This window comes from Notolepis coatsorum (genome assembly GCF_963971535.1).
Source record: "Notolepis coatsorum genome assembly, chromosome: 15".
NCBI lineage: Eukaryota > Metazoa > Chordata > Actinopteri > Aulopiformes > Paralepididae > Notolepis > Notolepis coatsorum.
This window is the reverse complement of record NC_140179.1, coordinates 80204711-80222390: the sequence shown is the minus strand read 5'-3', so window position 1 is coordinate 80222390 and position 17680 is coordinate 80204711. Positions and strand designations below refer to the sequence as shown.

The 17680-nt window shown below is 45.0% G+C and overlaps 1 protein-coding gene across 1 annotated transcript in view; it reads right to left on the bottom strand.

Moving 5' to 3' along the window:
• Window positions 1-7580: 7580 nt before the first annotated feature.
• Window positions 7581-17680, bottom strand: part of dcn (decorin) — a 35992-nt gene continuing 25892 nt past the window's right edge. Inside the window, exons 4-8 of the mRNA XM_084331158.1 lie at window positions 15599-15812; window positions 13284-13397; window positions 12317-12410; window positions 10131-10269; window positions 7581-9354 (exon numbers count right to left, since the gene is read on the bottom strand). Of these exons, the coding sequence (XP_084187284.1) occupies window positions 9154-9354; window positions 10131-10269; window positions 12317-12410; window positions 13284-13397; window positions 15599-15812 (762 nt within the window). The 3' untranslated portion in view covers window positions 7581-9153. The remainder of the gene's footprint in view (window positions 9355-10130; window positions 10270-12316; window positions 12411-13283; window positions 13398-15598; window positions 15813-17680) is intronic.

Genomic DNA, 17680 nt, shown 5'->3' with positions numbered 1-17680 from the left:
AAGTTGAGCTAAGTGCGTCAATGATAAAACTGAGTGACGAATGTGCAACATCCCTATATACTATATACTCATGTACCATGTTCTACAGTAAGTGGGGAGTGTAAACGCTTATAGTTAAAGACAGTAGAGCTTGCGTTCTACAGTAAGTTGGGAGTGTAAACGCTTATAGTTAAAGACAGTAGAGCTTGCGTTCTACAGTAAGTGGGGAGTGTAAACGCTTATAGTTAAAGACAGTAGAGCTTGCGTTCTACAGTAAGTTGGGAGTGTAAACGCTTATAGTTAAAGACAGTAGAGCTTGCGTTCTACAGTAAGTGGGGAGTGTAAACGCTTATAGTTAAAGACAGTAGAGCTTGCGTTCTACAGTAAGTTGGGAGTGTAACCGCTTATAGTTAAAGACAGTAGAGTTTGCGTTCTACAGTAAGTGGGGAGTGTAAACGCTTATAGTTAAAGACAGTAGAGCTTGCGTTCTACAGTAAGTGGGGAGTGTAAACGCTTATAGTTAAAGACAGTAGAGCTTGCGTTCTACAGTAAGTTGGGAGTGTAAACGCTTATAGTTAAAGACAGTAGAGCTTGCGTTCTACAGTAAGTTGGGAGTGTAAACGCTTATAGTTAAAGACAGTAGAGCTTGCGTTCTACAGTAAGTGGGGAGTGTATGAATAAAACGCGAAATAACATTATATAACGTTGCGTTATATAACGTTACAATGTACAGTTTCTGACAGCTGGGCTGTGTTATCATGCGAAATAACGTTATGATTGAATCTGGTAGTTGTTTTGATAAATATGTTGTTAATATGTATTCTACGGATTCGAACATAACATTACATTTCCGCGAGCAGCCTATTTCCGCGAGCAGCCTCGCTTGGCGTTTGAGTGCCGTCAAAACGAAAATGCGCATGCGCGCGTTACCGGCGTAGGGGGAAAACGAGCCATAGCGTCACGTGGGGTCAGTTGGCCAATCAGAGCAATGCGAAAGCACATGTTAATTGCCTTAAGTGTTCACACGGCCAGGCTGTGGAGGGCTTTGAAGGTGAGGAGTAGTGTTTTGAAGTTTATGCTGTGTTTGATCGGGAGCCAGTGGAGAAAGTGGAGGACAGGAGTGATGTGTTCACGGGACCAGGTGTTAGTGAGGAGGCGGGCGGCTGAGTTTTGGACCATTTGCAGTTTATGGAGGGAGCGGGAGGTGATGCCAGTGAGGAGGGAGTTGCAATAGTCCAGGCGGGAGGAGATGAAGGCGTGTATGAGGGATTCAGCAGCAGGGGGGGAGAGGCAGTGACGGATTTTAGCAATGTTGCGGAGGTGAAAGTATGATGTTTTTACAATGGAGCGGACGTGGGGGTCAAATGAGAGGGTGGGGTCGAGGAGGACACCAATGTTTCAGACTAGGGGGGAGGGGGTGATGGTGGAGTCATTGATGGTGAGTGTGATGGGTCCGGATCTGGTGAGGGTGGTTTTGGTGCCAATGTTGTCACTGTTTAATTTAAGAAAGTTGTGAGTCATCCAGGTTTGGAGTTCAGTAATGCAGGATTCGATGTGACTGAGGGGTGGGCTGTGGGGGGATTGTGTACTGATGTAGATTTAGGTGTCATCGGCGTAGCAGTGGAAGTTGAGGTGGCCAAGGGGTCAAAGTTAAGGGGTCAAAGTTAACCCTTTCACTACCACACTACAGAAGGTTAACCCTTTTAGTACCACACTACAGAAGGTTAACCTTTCACTACCACACTACAGAAGGTTAACCTTTCACTACCACACTACAGAAGGTTAACCTTTCACTACCACACTACAGACGGTTAACCCTTTCACTACCACACTACAGAAGGTTAACCTTTCACTACCACACTACAGAAGGTTAACCGTCTGTAGTGCTGTAGTGAAAGGGTTAACCTTATGTAGTGTGCTAGTGAAATGGTTAACCCGTTGTCGTGTGGCTGTGAAAGGGTTAACCTTCTGTATGTCGCAGTGAAAGGGTTAACTATTTGGTAGTGTGGTGGTGAAAGGGTTAAACTATTAATTGTTTGGTTTCAACAGTGGCCTTATTGACATTTACACAATGTAGACAATTTCTAAATTGTACCCTATTTGATAACTATAGGCTACAGTGCGTTCATAGCAGTCAATTTAATATGCATTGTTAAAATATACCTATAATATTCGCTCCATCTCACCTGGTGAATTTCTTGCTCAAGTTGAAATATTTTCAACTGGAGTAAAAACACATTTCTTGCTGCGTCTGTTTGTCTCCATTTGTGTGTTTCAGTTGATTTGAGCAATTCAGATCAAACATAAACTAGAAATTACATTATGCTATTTCTCGCCTAAAATGTTGTCAGGAACATCCCCAAAAAAGTCACACACACACACACACACACACACACACACACACACACACACACACACACACACACACACACACACACACACACACACACACACACACACACACACACACACACACACACACACACATACACACACACACACACACACACACACACACACACACACACACACACACACACACACACACACACACACATAGCAGTCTCCAGGTGTCTGTGTAAAACCTCAGACACCACCCTCTGTTACCATGTGGTCATGTGGTCAAGAGCACATGGCTTTAAACAAGCCCATCCCTGGGGAGGCCTCTGACCTCTGACATCTGACCTCACATTACAGCCGTGGTCTCTTTGCTGTGAGGTTGGCAACGCATTAACCCTTTCACTGCCACACGACAGCCAGTTAACCCTTTCACTGTGACAATACAGAAGGACGGCGATGCTCCATCATTAGCATCATTAGCTCCGCGGATGCAGAGCTAATTATGCTAATGATGGAGCATCGCCGTCGGCTGTGTGATAGTAAAGGGTTAACCTTCTGTCGTGTGGCAGTGAAGGGGTTAAACAGCAGATTAGTCGATCCACTTAATGTGAGACAGCAAGCTGGTTAAAAGGTGAACCCTCTGTGTCTCCTATACTGTAGACACGTGCACATGTGGATGTGTGTGTGTGCACGTGTACACTGAGGTAAACACACATGTAAATGCGTACGTTCACATTTGAATAATTTATTTATGTCCACATAATTACAAGCATACAAGGGGAACATTTGAAATGCAAACAGATGATAAGTCTCTGGAGCGTAACAGTAAGAAGCATTTTGTATGAAAGTATTCTGTACTTCTGTATGACAACTATTAAAGAACTTGATAAGACACAAACACACACACATGCAGATGCACACACACACACACACACACACACACACACACACACACACACACACACACACACACACACACACACACACACACACACACACACACACACACACACACACACACACACACACACACACACACACACACACACACACACACACACGTACACTCCAACCCTCCACACACGCATGTGCACATGCACACACACAATACTATGAGGGGCCGATTAGGCCATATACCATCACTTAAATCGTAGCATACGAGACACATTTCAATATGTATTATGTGACAGTGACGGTATATGCCCTAAACGGCCCCTCATACAATCCTGCCGCCTGACTGTAATAGCAGTGTGTTGAACATATTGCAGAGGACTTTAGTTCGATACTGCTGGTAGACACACATCTCCACTCACATCTGGTCCGCTGCAGGATCACTTCCTACCTCCTCCTCCATCCCTTATGACAAGGGGAGGGAGCTCCGGTTACCGTGGTTACATAAGTGACCAATAAGACACTAACACACACACCGCGCACGCACACACACACACACACACACACACACACACACACACACACACACACGCACGCACACACACACACACACACACACACACACACACGCACGCACACAAATATTGGCAATAAGCCTAAGGCAATAAGACGGCTAAATACTTAACCCTTTCACTGCCACACAACAGAAGGTTAACCCTTTACTATCACACAACCGACAGTGATGCTCCATCATTAGCATCATTCGCTCCGCGGATTCGGTTGTGTGATGGTAAAGGGCTGTATTGTCACAGTGAAAGGGTTAACCTGCTGTCGTGTGGCAGTGAAAGGGTTAAGGTCCAAAGGATATACAGGGGTTCGGGGGATCAACCTGCACCAGGATTGTGTGTAGGTACAAATATGTGTGTGTGTGTTATGAGAGAGAGAGAGAGAGAGAGAGAGAGAGAGAGAGAGAGAGAGAGAGAGAGAGAGAGAGAGAGAGAGAGAGAGAGAGAGAGAGAGAGAGAGAGAGAGAGAGAGAGAGAGAGAGAGAGAGAGAGAGAGAGAGAGAGAGAGAGAGAGAGAAAGTACCATTCTCCACCACACGGGGGCGATGGATAGAAGTAGAGAAGGTCTCTGGTTCCTGCGCTGAGCTGTGGTCCAGTGGCGTCGGGACGAGTGCCAGCACTCAAACACTGATGCGTTTCATTCTGCCCCTTGAATTTGAATAGCTCCCCCTCCCTCGGACCCCTATACCCCAATCACATCGCTGAGGGTTGGACTATGAGCCAATCATAACCTTCCTCCCCCACAACGTCTTATTTTGGGTTCACTATTTATGTTTATTTATCAGAAATATATGTCTTGGTGCTTACTATATTTAAGGTCTACTCACCTCAAATATGCCTCTCTATTGAGACAGCAGCCAGGAGAAGAGGCACAGAGAAGACCTTTTCTAAAGAGAGTCCCTCCTCCTACTGGAGTCTGTTCTTCCAGGGGTGCCCAAACGTAACACGGGCTGAAGGCCGCAGCCCAAAAGAACGTGACTGGAAATTGATAATTTAGAAATGAGTGAATAGAGTTGTTTTTGTAACTCCTCGTATATAATTCAACTTGAATAAAAATGTCACTCTCTAAACTCTCTATTGAGCGCCCGAATTTGACCTGCTGTGGGCCATACAGTGGGTGTGTCCCGTTCTAGAGTTGGGGGGTGTAAAAAGTACCCAGAAATTATACCTAAGTAAAAGTATGGATACCGTCTCAAAATCGTACTCGAGTAAAAGTCTCGAGTATCTGGCTAAAAACACAAAGTAAAAACTTTTTTTTTATTGCAAGGGACAGACCAGGGGTCTCAAACTCATTCCATCGTGGGCCAAGTCTTCATTTGATATGAAATTATTCTTCTGATAGCAGGTGTTTCATCAAAGATCCCCGCTTTCCAGTCTTGCACAAGGACCAATCAGCATGGGTATGGGCGGGTTCATTTTCCATTGATGGGGATTTGATTGGCTGTTTTTAAATAAAGTGCGGTCGCAGGATTAATAACGTTAACGTTAGTTCAGCCAGAGAAACAAATATACTAATTAAAATGGTTGGACCTGCGAGATTTGTACTTTGTATAGGTCTGCATTTGAAAAGTAAGTAAAAAGTATTTTTTTTCTCTGAAATGTAATTGAGTAAAAGTACAAGTATACAAACCTAATAATACTCGAGTAAAGTACAAATCCCCAAAAACAGTACTTAAGTATTGTAACGAAGTACAATTACTCAGGTACTTTACACCCCTGGTCGTCACCGGGGCACCTCCTCTGGGCACGACGTGGTTCGCCCCGCGACTCCGCAGCACCAGCCAGCAGGGAGGCTATCAATCATCTGTGCCACCATGTGGCCAAAAATGGCCGCTGTGCAAATATGTTTTCACTGTGGTCCCAGGAGGTCGATCTTTCCATATGAACCGAGGCTAAGAGGGCCGTTAAAGTAACAGTAAATTAATCTACAGGATACAGTAATTAGTTATTTTAATTGTTTAACAGCTTAAAAGTAGTTCATTATACCCACCTGCACCTCTGTGTCATGGGATTCGATGCAGCGCTCCACAAGTCTCAGCCATCTTGTTCCCGTCACGATAAGTGAGTGCCCGCTATGTGGAGAACTCTACAGGTATCTCTCTGAATCACCTGTGACCCGTCTACATCAAACCCCTATCTGCTTTCGTTCCTCCTCCTTACAGATATACAGTCTCTGGTTTATATAAGTGGTCTTTTTTGGAGGAGGTCAATGGATTTTCCTCAGAGCTGCAATGTCTGCATCTTTATTGTTAGCAGATGGTGAGAAACCAATGACGTAGTTCAAAGAGGCCTGGGGGAAAGCCTGTCTGGTGTCGGGGAAGAGTGAAAAGATGTTGAACGCGGCTACGAGGCACGACTACGTTTTAACCCACACTCCATTTAGAACTGTTTTTCTTTTATTTGACTATACCGTCAGTAATGGACCTCATATGAAACAGAATAGGGATTTATTTGAAATGTGGCCGGACTAGTCAACCACAATATAGAATTTGGCAGGCAACAGATCAGGATTAATATTAAACCCATGTTTCGGCCCCGTCGATGGCGTTGCCGGTTAGCTTTGATATCCTCATGAAATATAACAGAACTGCTGTGAACATTACTCACAAAAAACATGCCTCCGATTGCGTCTGACGTGCGCCACACAGTACAGCGCCGACCACAAATCACAACCGTGACCCTTCCACCCGTAGCTTCGTCTGGCAAAAGGCAGCCGAGCGTTCCCTTCGCCCCGGATGCAGCGTATCAGATTCACTGATTCTCATACGATCAAAGTACAGATGTGGAGTTTGGTGATCTGTCAACATCAGACTCCCTCCTCAGCCCTAACCGTCTGCTCATCCTGTATGTCCTGACGGCGGCGGCGGTGGATCTGAGTCTTATTCACATCCGACTGCGGCCCGGCAGCAGGTAACACGTGCACGTTTCGTCTCATTATTATTCTGACCACGCCCCTTTTCCCTGTGTTCTATTGTTTAGTTCTAAAACGTTGGTCAGAAGCCATAACAAGACAAGACATAACAATAAGCATTTAGACAGCCTAATTAATTTGGAGTCATTGATAAAAAGCTGAAACAAAGAAGCTGTATTATTAGACGTGGATAGGTCATCGGGTCGCGAGGAAGGATCCTTAGATGATGTGTCAGAACTTAATGATAGAACAAAGGAAAAAGGGGCGTGGAAACCTGTCAGAATAATAATGAGACGAAACGTGCACGTGTTAGCTCTCTCTGACACGTACCACTCTTTTTGTGGGGGGGAAAGTTCGTTTTCCAGCCTCATCGACCTGCTCCTCAATGCATCTCACCTGTTCCTCCTTTTTAACCTTGTTCACCAAGACCCTCTGTGACGGAGAAACCTCCGCCTGCAGCTGTGTAAAACTAACTTATCTCCCTTTCAGCCCGAGGTGGGATTCCACTTTGGCTGACCCTGTGTGCATGTTTGATTTCCCAATGCGGGTTATCTGGATTAGATTTCCATGTGGGTTGCGTTACCCTTTCCCCCATGTCGTGTTGTGCTGTAGATATATCGTTGCGCCATCTAGTGAGCGGGAGCATCATAACCATAGTATTCCAATTATATCATCGTTACATATCATCAACAGGTGATTGTAATCAGATCAACAGGTGATACTCGTTAAAGGGCAGCCGTGAGCACTGCGTTTGTGGCATGGTGCCATTTACAGTAGGAAGTCACATCGTGTCATGAGAATACTAGGAACATACTTCATTGTCACATATAATGTGAATTGTTGTTGTTGTTGTTGTTGTTGTTGTTGTTGTTACACCCATCAAAAACTCCTACTATTTCATTAGTATTTTTATTGGGTTCAGGACACCTTAGCCGGAGCCCCTGCTTCAGGGAAAAAGAAGAGGATCACCTTTATTGCCGATATATTAAGTCTGAACTACGGTAAGTGCTTGTGCCTTTATAAGCAATGAGGTTTTTATACAGCATTTATATACAGCGTCTATACATACACCATTCACACTAAACACGGGGCCGCGGGCCAAGCCAGTCCACGGCGGTCGACCCTCCAATTCTTCTCAGACGTTTTGAAAAAGAAAAAGAAAAAAAAGAGAAAGAATTAAAAACACAAAAAGAGAGATACACTCACGCATTAACAAAAAAAACAAATTCCAGAAACCACCTGCTTCAAGTCGAGAAGAAAATAGAGGAAAAAAGCATGCATATAGATCTTTGGGAAGGGCTTCTGTTTAAAACATATATGGTTTATTCTACATCTTCAGGAGCTATTTTCACCTTGTTTGTTTATGGAATGATATGGGAGCAGGGGGTGGAACGTGATGAATGAAATAATGATAAACGATTGTAAAAATAAACTGAATCAACGCTGAAGCAAAGCAGGAGAAAATTGTGACAAAACAAAATTGCTTTTTTTTTTATCTCTACTTGAACAGACTACGATACAAATAGAAATGTCATAATTCTCTCAGAGTGTGCAGCATAGTAATGGTACATACGGAACACTATTCCTACTACACAGGTCTAGTACATTCTAGAATACCAGCTGTTAAAGGTATTGTAAAAACACAAGGTTTTAACCCCTCGCTGCCTGCTCTACAGGTCAGCCATACAGTTCATTTGATGGCTTATAGGGTCAAGAAAGTTCTGCAATTTATTCAACTGGAATTTCTCAACATTTCCCCATCGTCCATCTCAAAGGTTGTCATTTGAGAACTTAAAAAAAATCTTTCTCAAAGTGGTTATAGTTTGCCGATTTTTCATTTGGTCCTTTCATGATTTACACACACAAACTAAAACAATATTGCTAACACATTATGAAAGTGTAAACACTATGTTTATGATGCATGAAACGGTACATAAAGTGTTTTATTGTTATTATTATTATTATTATTATTATTACTATTATCCCCCCCCCCCCTGTCCTGTCTTGTTCATTGCAAAAAAAGAAAAAGAAGAAATGACGTGAGGTGAAATACCGTGAGTGACGTCACGCTGGTGAAAAACCGCACGATGGACGACGTTATGAATCCGATGTTATGAAACGTGTTTTGCGTCATCGTCGCGCACCAACCTTTGAACCTATAAGGGGTGTGTGTGTGTGTCTGACTCGTGGTTTTCGTTTTTTTTTGGTGAAAATGACATGTCGCATAATGAGGTCAATGTCCACTGGAGCTTACTAACATGTCCGAGTCATTGGTTGCCGCGTTGCCATGGACAACGTCGCCGTAGGATGGAGGGAGGCAGGGGGGGGGGGGGGGGGGGTGAAGATCAGTGTTGGGGCTGTTGTGGCCACAAACACACGCACTTATAAAACTTTCACACGCACATTCACAAACACACACTTTTCTCTTGGGGCGGGGCGGGGGGGGGGGGTGGGGGGGTGTACTCTCTACTTCTTCCTGTAGTTGCCGAGCTGGATGGCGGATCGGTCGAAGACGCAGCGGAACGTGATGGGCTGCACCTCCCAGTAGGGCACGGGGTTGGAGAACAGGCTGATGCCGGAGTACATGGCCTTCTTGGTGTTGAAGCCCGGGGGGCAGAAGTCGCCGACGCCCACGGCAGCGATCTTGTTGACGTGGAGGTAGACCACCTGCGGAGGAGGAGGAGGACGACAATGGTTGCGTTTGTTTTTGTGTGACATTGTGGGGGTGGGATTCAGCGTATAGGCAGCGGTGGGAACGTATAAAAGCCTGGCCCCCGGCTGACATGTGTTACTCATGCAAAAGAAACATGTGAAAAATCCGTTTCCCCCCAAAGATTAAGTAGTTGCAAATAATGAGTAAAAATTAGTGCTCTCAATAGATAAAAAAAAAATTCCAATTAATCTCACAATTTTCTGTAATTAATCTAGATGAATCTAGATTAAAAATAGCATTTTTCTACTTAAGACCGAAGCTTGTAACAGATATTTACTTGAGTAAAATCATGGAATTAATGTAAAATCAACACAAAGAAAGTATATTTAGATTCAAAGACTATTTTAATAGCTTTCTTTGAATACAGCTTCTCTCCTGTGAAATACAAATGTTCAACAAAACCATCAACATTGACTCAGCTAGACCTCTTTCTTATATCCGCGGCGCTAAGATTGAAGATTTTTCACTCCATAGATTCATCTAGCTTTAAATCATTTAAATTAATCTCCAAAGTTAAACAGCCCTAGTAAAAATGTAATGCAAAAAAAAAGTAAAAACGAATTCTTAAGGTTAGCTCAAACATCAATGTTACCGAATGGTTGGAGTGATTCATTCCATTACTGTTTACATATCAAACTTAAAGTAATGACACGGTACATAATGAGAGCCTCAAACCAAACCCTGTCTGCCTTCTGTGTAGAACTTGGCACAGTGGAACGTGGGAACCCACCTGGATGTACTTATGCTCAGACAGGCCTGGAGGAACACTGGTCAGGGCGTTGTTGTCCATGTGCAACTCTCTCAGGTGGGGCACCTTGGACAGTGTCTCGTTGTCCACAGAGCTGATCTCATTGTAGCTCAGACCCAGCCTGTAACAGAAACCAGCCGGTGGGAGGGGGGAGGGTGAGGGGCGAACGTGTCACAGAGAATAACAACAGAACATACGGTGTGTTAAAGGAACATGCCACCATTATGGGACATGTGCTTACCCTCTTTTCCAGATTCAAGACAAGAAGATAGATACCAATTTCCTCTCCGTGTGTTCAGTAGAAAGTTAGAAACCTATCCGGCTGCAAGCTATAGCCTAGCTTAGCACAAATTAATGGAAGCGGATACGGACCAGCTAGCCTAGCTTAGCACAAATTAATGGAAGCGGATACGGACCAGCTAGCCTAGCTTAGCACAAATTAATGGAAGCGGATACGGACCAGCTAGCCTAGCTTAGCACAAATTAATGGAAGCGGATACGGACCAGCTGGCCTAGCTTAGCACAAATTAATGGAAGCGGATCCGGAGCAGCTGGCCTAGCTTAGCACAAATTAATGGAAGCGGATACGGACCAGCTAGCCTAGCTTAGCACAAATTAATGGAAGCGGATACGGAGCAGCTGGCCTAGCTTAGCACAAATGAATGGAAGCGGATACGGACCAGCTGGCCTAGCTTAGCACAAATGAATGGAAGCGGATACGGACCAGCTAGCCTAGCTTAGCACAAATTAATGGAAGCGGATACCGACCAGCTAGCCTAGCTTAAAACTCTGGGAGAGGTGTTTTTGGCCAACAGCTAGGCTAGCTGGTCCATATCTGCTTGGATTAATTTGTTCTAAACTAGGCTGGATTGCTACTGAAGATAGAGGAACCTGGTATCTATCTTCTGGTCTGACTCTGGAGAAGACGGTAAGTGCATTTTCCATAATGTCGGCGTGCCAACAGCCAACAATTATAGAAACTGTGAGTGAGAAAAAGAGAAAAAGAGAAAAAACACAAAAACAAATGAATGAAGAGATAATAACTAAATGGATGCATGTTAGCAAATTATGGAAAAAATCTGTACCTGCCAATTATGACATTATCTTACTCTAAACAATGAACACATGGACAATTAAAGTACTGTAAGCCTGTGACTCCTGCTATATAACTTATTTGTACTACAAGCCTTCTTTGTTCTCATTAAATTCTCTGTGCCCTGGAAGGCTATTTTCCCCCTCATCTTCGAAGTGGTGATCTTATAAACATAGCGTATTAAATTTGAAAAGCAAAGCAGTTATTTTGAGTATCCAAAAAATACAGTTTAGCTCAGAGTCAAGTTAAATTGCTATAATACCCCTTTTAATGTGTCAGTGGTCCGAATAATGCTGAAAAGACACACTCTGGCAAGAAGTTCAAGTTCAAAGGGTTTGTTTGAAACTATACTGTAATGTACAGTTACTATTTAATGCTGTTGTCTTACCCTGGTTTCTTAAACTATGGGGTGAGACCCAAAATGGGTCGCAGGCTTCCTTCTGGTTGGTCCCCGCATGACAACGGTATGTGTTTATGGTAAGTGTCGTGAGCCTTGGTCCCATGATGACAAAAAAACGAACTAATTTCGGTCCCTGACTTGAAAAGTTTAAAGGTCTTATATTGTAGTTATTTTCAACAAGTTTTGAGGTCCCCTAAACATGTCTAGTGACATGACCATGATCATGTTTTTATGCACCTGAGTCTCCTGAACACGTAGAGATAAACCCTGAGTCGATCGGATCTTCTTACGCTGAGCTATATGGTAACTTTTGCGCACACCCACCCCCTACAGGTGAATGCCTTATTGTTGCGGAGGTATATTTACATGTAGGCATATTTAGCCAAAATATGTTGATGTGGATTGTTTTTTGTATTATTATAAACAAATAAATTACTTGCCAATGACCCCACTGTCACCTGCCCACGACCTCTGATCTAAAGGAAACTCACTAACAGCCCCCTGGACGGGCTTTATAGGACTGCTCCTGCATGTACTTGATGTACTTGACGCAATCTTGGTGCTTTGTTGGTTATTTATGTATTTATAAATGAAAAATACACATCAAACACGGAGAAATAGACACTCCGTAGACATGGTAAGGAGAGAGTTGGTTAGATTAGAAGTGTTTATTACTTAGCCAGGTTCTTGAGGCCCTTCAGGCTGTCACCCGACACCTTGGTGATCTTGTTTCCGTCCAGGTGCAGCTCTGAGAGCGAGCTGGGCAGACCTATAGCACCGGACACAAGGGAGACACCGGTCATATAAACAAACAGACCTATAGCACCGGACACAAGGGAGACACCGGTCATATAAACAAACAGACCTATAGCACCGGACACAAGGGAGACACCGGTCATATAAACAAACAGACCTATAGCACCGGACACACGGGAGACACCGGTCATGTAAACAAACAGACCTATAGCACCGGACACAAGGGAGACACCGGTCATATAAACAAACAGACCTATAGCACCGGACACAAGGGAGACACCGGTCATATAAACACACAGACCTATAGCACCGGACACAAGGGAGACACCGGTCATATAAACAAACAGACCTATAGCACCGGACACAAGGGAGACACCGGTCATATAAACAAACAGACCTATAGCACCGGACACAAGGGAGACACCGGTCGCTTGAAGCCTTTTTACAACGCATCTGCGTTTCCGGGTATCGGTTTTACATTTTTTTATTTTTATTTATTTTTTTACATTTCTATAACCTTTATTTACCCAGGCAAGCAAGTAAGAACAAATTCTGATTTTATTTATTGTCGAAAGTATGCATAATGTTGTGTTAATTCCACAACAAGAGATATGTAATGTTAATTACCTGAAATTATTCAGTTTTTTGGGGGGGGAAACCCTGCATATATCGATATCGGTTGATATCGGTATCGGAAATTAAGAGTTGGACAATATCGGTATATCGGTATCGGTAAAAAAGCCAATATCGAGCATCCCTACACTGAACCCATTGTTACGCTGTGGCCTTGAATCCAATGTGTTCTTGTGACAGAAGACTGACATGTCTGTCTGGGTTTGATTTCTGAAACAGTAGCAGAGAGATGGACGTGCCGCACAACAAGTACCTTTAGGGACCTCTGTGATGCTGGTGTCTGCGATGCGGATGTACGATACCCTCTTCAGGTCCGCGAGCGCCCCAGCCTCAATCCCTGCATCCTCCAGAGGGTTGGAACCAAGCTCTGAAAGACAGAAAGAGGGAGGAGTGAGAGACCACAACAAGTAAGAGAGAGAGACACACACAGAGAGACAGAAGAGAGAGAGAGACACACACACACAGATATACAAAGAGAGAGAGAGACACACACACAGAGACAGAAGAGAGAGAGAGAGAGACACACACACAGAGATACAACGAGAGAGAGAGACACACACACACACAGAAGAGAGAGAGAGAGAGACACACACACAGAGATACAAAGAGAGAGAGAGACACACACACAGAGACAGAAGAGAGGGAGAGAGAGAGACACACACAGAGATACAAAGAGAGAGAGAGACACACACACAGACACAGAAGAGAGAGAGAGAGCCACACATAGGCCTTTCACACCGGCCGGGCTCTGTGTGTGTCTCTCTCTCTCTCTTCTGTCTCTGTGTGTCTCTCTCGCTCTCTCTCTCTCTGTCTCTCTCTCTTCTGTCTCTGTGCGTGTCTCTCTCTCTCTCTTCTGTCTCTGTGTGTCTCTCTCGCTCTCTCTCTCTCTCTCTTCTGTCTCCGTGCGTGTCTCTCTCTCTCTCTTCTGTCTCTGTGTGTGTCTCTCTCTCTCTCTCTCTTTGTATCTCTGTTAAGCCTTTCACACCGGTCGGAGCCGGTTCCCGAACGTAATCTTGAACCGGCCGGCGTGAAAGGCCTAACAGAGATACAAATAGAGAGAGAGAGAGACACACACAGAGACAGAAGAGAGAGAGAGAGAGAGACACACACACACAGAGAGACAGAAGAGAGAGAGAGAGGGAGGGAGAGAGAGAGAGAGAGAGAGAGAGAGAGAGAGAGAGAGAGAGAGAGAGAGAAAGAGAGAGAGAGAGAGAGAGAGAGAGAGAGAGAGAGAGAGAGAGAGAGAGAGAGAGAACAATCATGGATGACATGTATCAACACACCCCCCCTCCCTTCTCGCATGTTACGGGAACATAAGCCTGAGTCATCAGTGGACAGTGCTTCTTGGCCGGAGTGTTCGTGACCCTTGCCCTCATTCCGCCACGCTGGATTCCCTGATTGGTCACGATGGGGAAAACAGTCCTTGGAACACGTCTTTGTTTTTGGGGGCGATTCGCTCCGCTCTATTAGTTCTGCTTTAATGAGATACAGAGAGTTGGGCCGTCGGACCGGAGGAGGAAGCAAGGCAAGCCAGAGATAGAGACGGGCCAATCTCCAATGTGAAATTCAGGCAGACGCTGTTGAACCGTTAAACATGAACATGCTCTCTATCCCTCTGACTCTCTCTGCCTCCAACACACACACACACATACACACACACACGCACACACACACATACACACACACACACACACACACACACACACACACACACACACACACACACACGCGCGAGCCGTTTTTTTTGTGAGATTTTAAAGCTATGGAGAATGTACTTAGGCTAAAGTGTTTCTTATGTTTTTATTGTTTTTTTATTACTGTAATGTAATGTACTGTAATGTTGTAAGTTATGTGTTCGGACCCCAGGAAGAATAGTCTTTCTCCCATGGGTGTAGACTAATGGGGATCCATCAAATAAACAAATAAACACACAAGACTGCACTATAAATCCCAACTAGCACACTGTCTAAACCCTGCCTCCCTACTGTACAGTGTACACCATGAATCATGCCGTCCTTCCGGTCTCTGCTGGCAGCCCGACGACAGGTTGTCTAATTAGAAACGCACTCTGTAATTCACTGCCGGTATTATTTGAAGGGAAATTCCACCACAAAGCAACATTATAAACTCATGACTGAGATATAAAATATACTACTACCAGATAGAGGCACAACTGATTAAATCAATTAGTTGACAAAATCCTATTGGTCGACTATTAATAGTCATAGGATTTGTCGACGAATTGATTAGTTGATTTCCCTCAAATGTTTGTTTTCCACATGCAATAAGAGGGACCTGTTTAACCCTTTCACTACCACACTACCGAGGGTTAACCTTCTGCAGTGTGGTAGTGAAAAGGTTTAATTAATCAAGTGCTTTAACCAGAGACGTGGTTATAATAGTTCAGGAAATAGCATGAAAAAAAAAAACGAATCTAAAGAACTAAAGAATTCTATTCACCAATATTCACTAGTCTATTCACCAATGTCTCGGTGGACTAAGACTAATCAACCAATGGACGTTGGAGGGTGCAGCGCTAACCAGAAAGTGTTATATTTTGGTCTGTACCCATAACGATGACATGTGCCATGCCCTGGAAGGTGGCCTTCTTGATCTTGGTGATCTCGTTCTCGTGGATGCGCAGCTCCTGCAGGCTCTTGGGCATGTTGGCGGGCATGTCCTTCAGGTGGTTCTTGGACAGGTAGAGACGCTGCAGTTTCCCCAGGGGACTGAAGGCCTTGGCGTGGATGGTGGTGATCTTGTTGTTCACCAGGATCAGGGCCTGTCAGGGGAAAGAGTTTAGAGATTAATAATAATAATAATAAACTTTATTTGTATAGCACCTTTCATACAGAAACTGCTGCTCAAAGTGCTTCACAACAGAAAAAAGACAGGAATATGAGCACATAAAGTGCAGACATGTAAAATCACAGTTTTTCACATTAGGATCTAACATCCCAACAGGCCACCTTGTTTATGGTTTGATTCAGTTTTAAATAGACAATAATAAAAAGAGTAAGATAGAATAGACAGTAAAATAGTGAAATATTGCAGTGCAATAAAATAGTAGAATAGAATAGACATACAATAAGCACATAAAGTGCAGACATACTGTATATTAGAGTGACATTCTAGTTCTGTGCCAATACCAACATTTATGTTTCAACGTGCAATACACATTCGTTCACTTTCGGTAGTGTGTACGATTCCCCCAGTACCATTTGGCTTCGTTCCAGTTTGGAATCATTGAATTATTTTAGTTTGAGTTTTTTTTTTTTTTTTTTATTCCTTATTACAGTACAGCACTCCAACTGGAGCTGTGAAATAGTTTGTGATGCTCGTAATCATAACGTTAGGTTATGACTATAACCAAGTTCTGTTAGTTAGGGGCGATGCTTGGCTTCGCCTTCTGCACTATCTCGCGTACGTGCACGCGTACTGAATAAACCACAAATGTACCTCTAATACCAGTATTAGTCTGACCACACCCCTCATCAGCTTACCTTCATAAGCAGGTGTGTGGTCACCTGCTCTCCTCCTTCCCAAGCTTTCACCACAAGGTGAGGTCAAGGGCTGCAGCGGCCGTCCGAAGCCAAGCATCGCCCCTAACTAACAGAACTTGGTTATAGTCATAACCTAACGTTCTGTATCGTTAGTGGCTTAGCTTGGCTTCGCCTTCTGCACAAGGGAGGCCAAGCGGAGCCACTTGGCTGACAAATACACCCCGCTGACAGCCCCCCAAAACCATCAGAACAGGGAGGGCCGAGCCCCCCCGACCCCCCCTAATGGAGGGTAGCCCCCCTATTAGGGACGTCACGGGAGGGCGACGGACCCGACCGTGCGAAGAGGCACTCAAGCAACTCAACGCACAGGGTGAGCAGACCGTGGCTTGACCCACGACTACACACACGCACAACCCGCATGCCACCCGGGAACGAACGGAGGAACAACCTCGTTACTGCCCCCAGAATCACGGGGTCAAGGGCAAACCCAACCCCGTGGCAAGGCCGTAGCAGCGGAGCACGAAGGAAGACCCAGACCCACCAAAAGGACTGGACTCCCTGGAATGGGGGCCCGGAGAAGTCCATGATGCCAGCATCAAGACCCCACCAGGTGGGCACGTAGTGCCCCGCCCCCCACATCGCCAGCGTATTCGGACAAAGGCCCCTCAGTTACTGCACCTGGTATTCCCAGGCGGAACCAACCAGGCCAGTAAGCCGAGCGGGCCCCGTCCCCCCAATAGTACACCGCCTGGCACACTGACCCTGCAGAATAGGCAGTCAGCATGGCCGTAAGCACACAAAAAAGGTTAACCAACGGAAGCAGGCAGCGCACCGGGGAAAAACCAGGCAACAGGCTGTTAACCCTAGCCTGGAGACTGCGGACGAGACAGGCGCCAGAGGGGACAGCTGAACACAGCCGCCCCGGCGGAAGGAGCGTAAGCTGGCGGTGTTGCATGACCAAGCCTCCATTTAACAACCCCCACCCAGAGGGGTCGAGGCAGAGAAGGCTGACACGATTGGCAGACGTCATGAACGTGCAGGGGCACCCTCAACCGGTGAACCCGGGAGTTGACACTGCTCCAACACACCAGGGAATCAACCACCTCGGTGTTACCCAATGCGGTGGTTGTTCCTATAACCCCTCAAG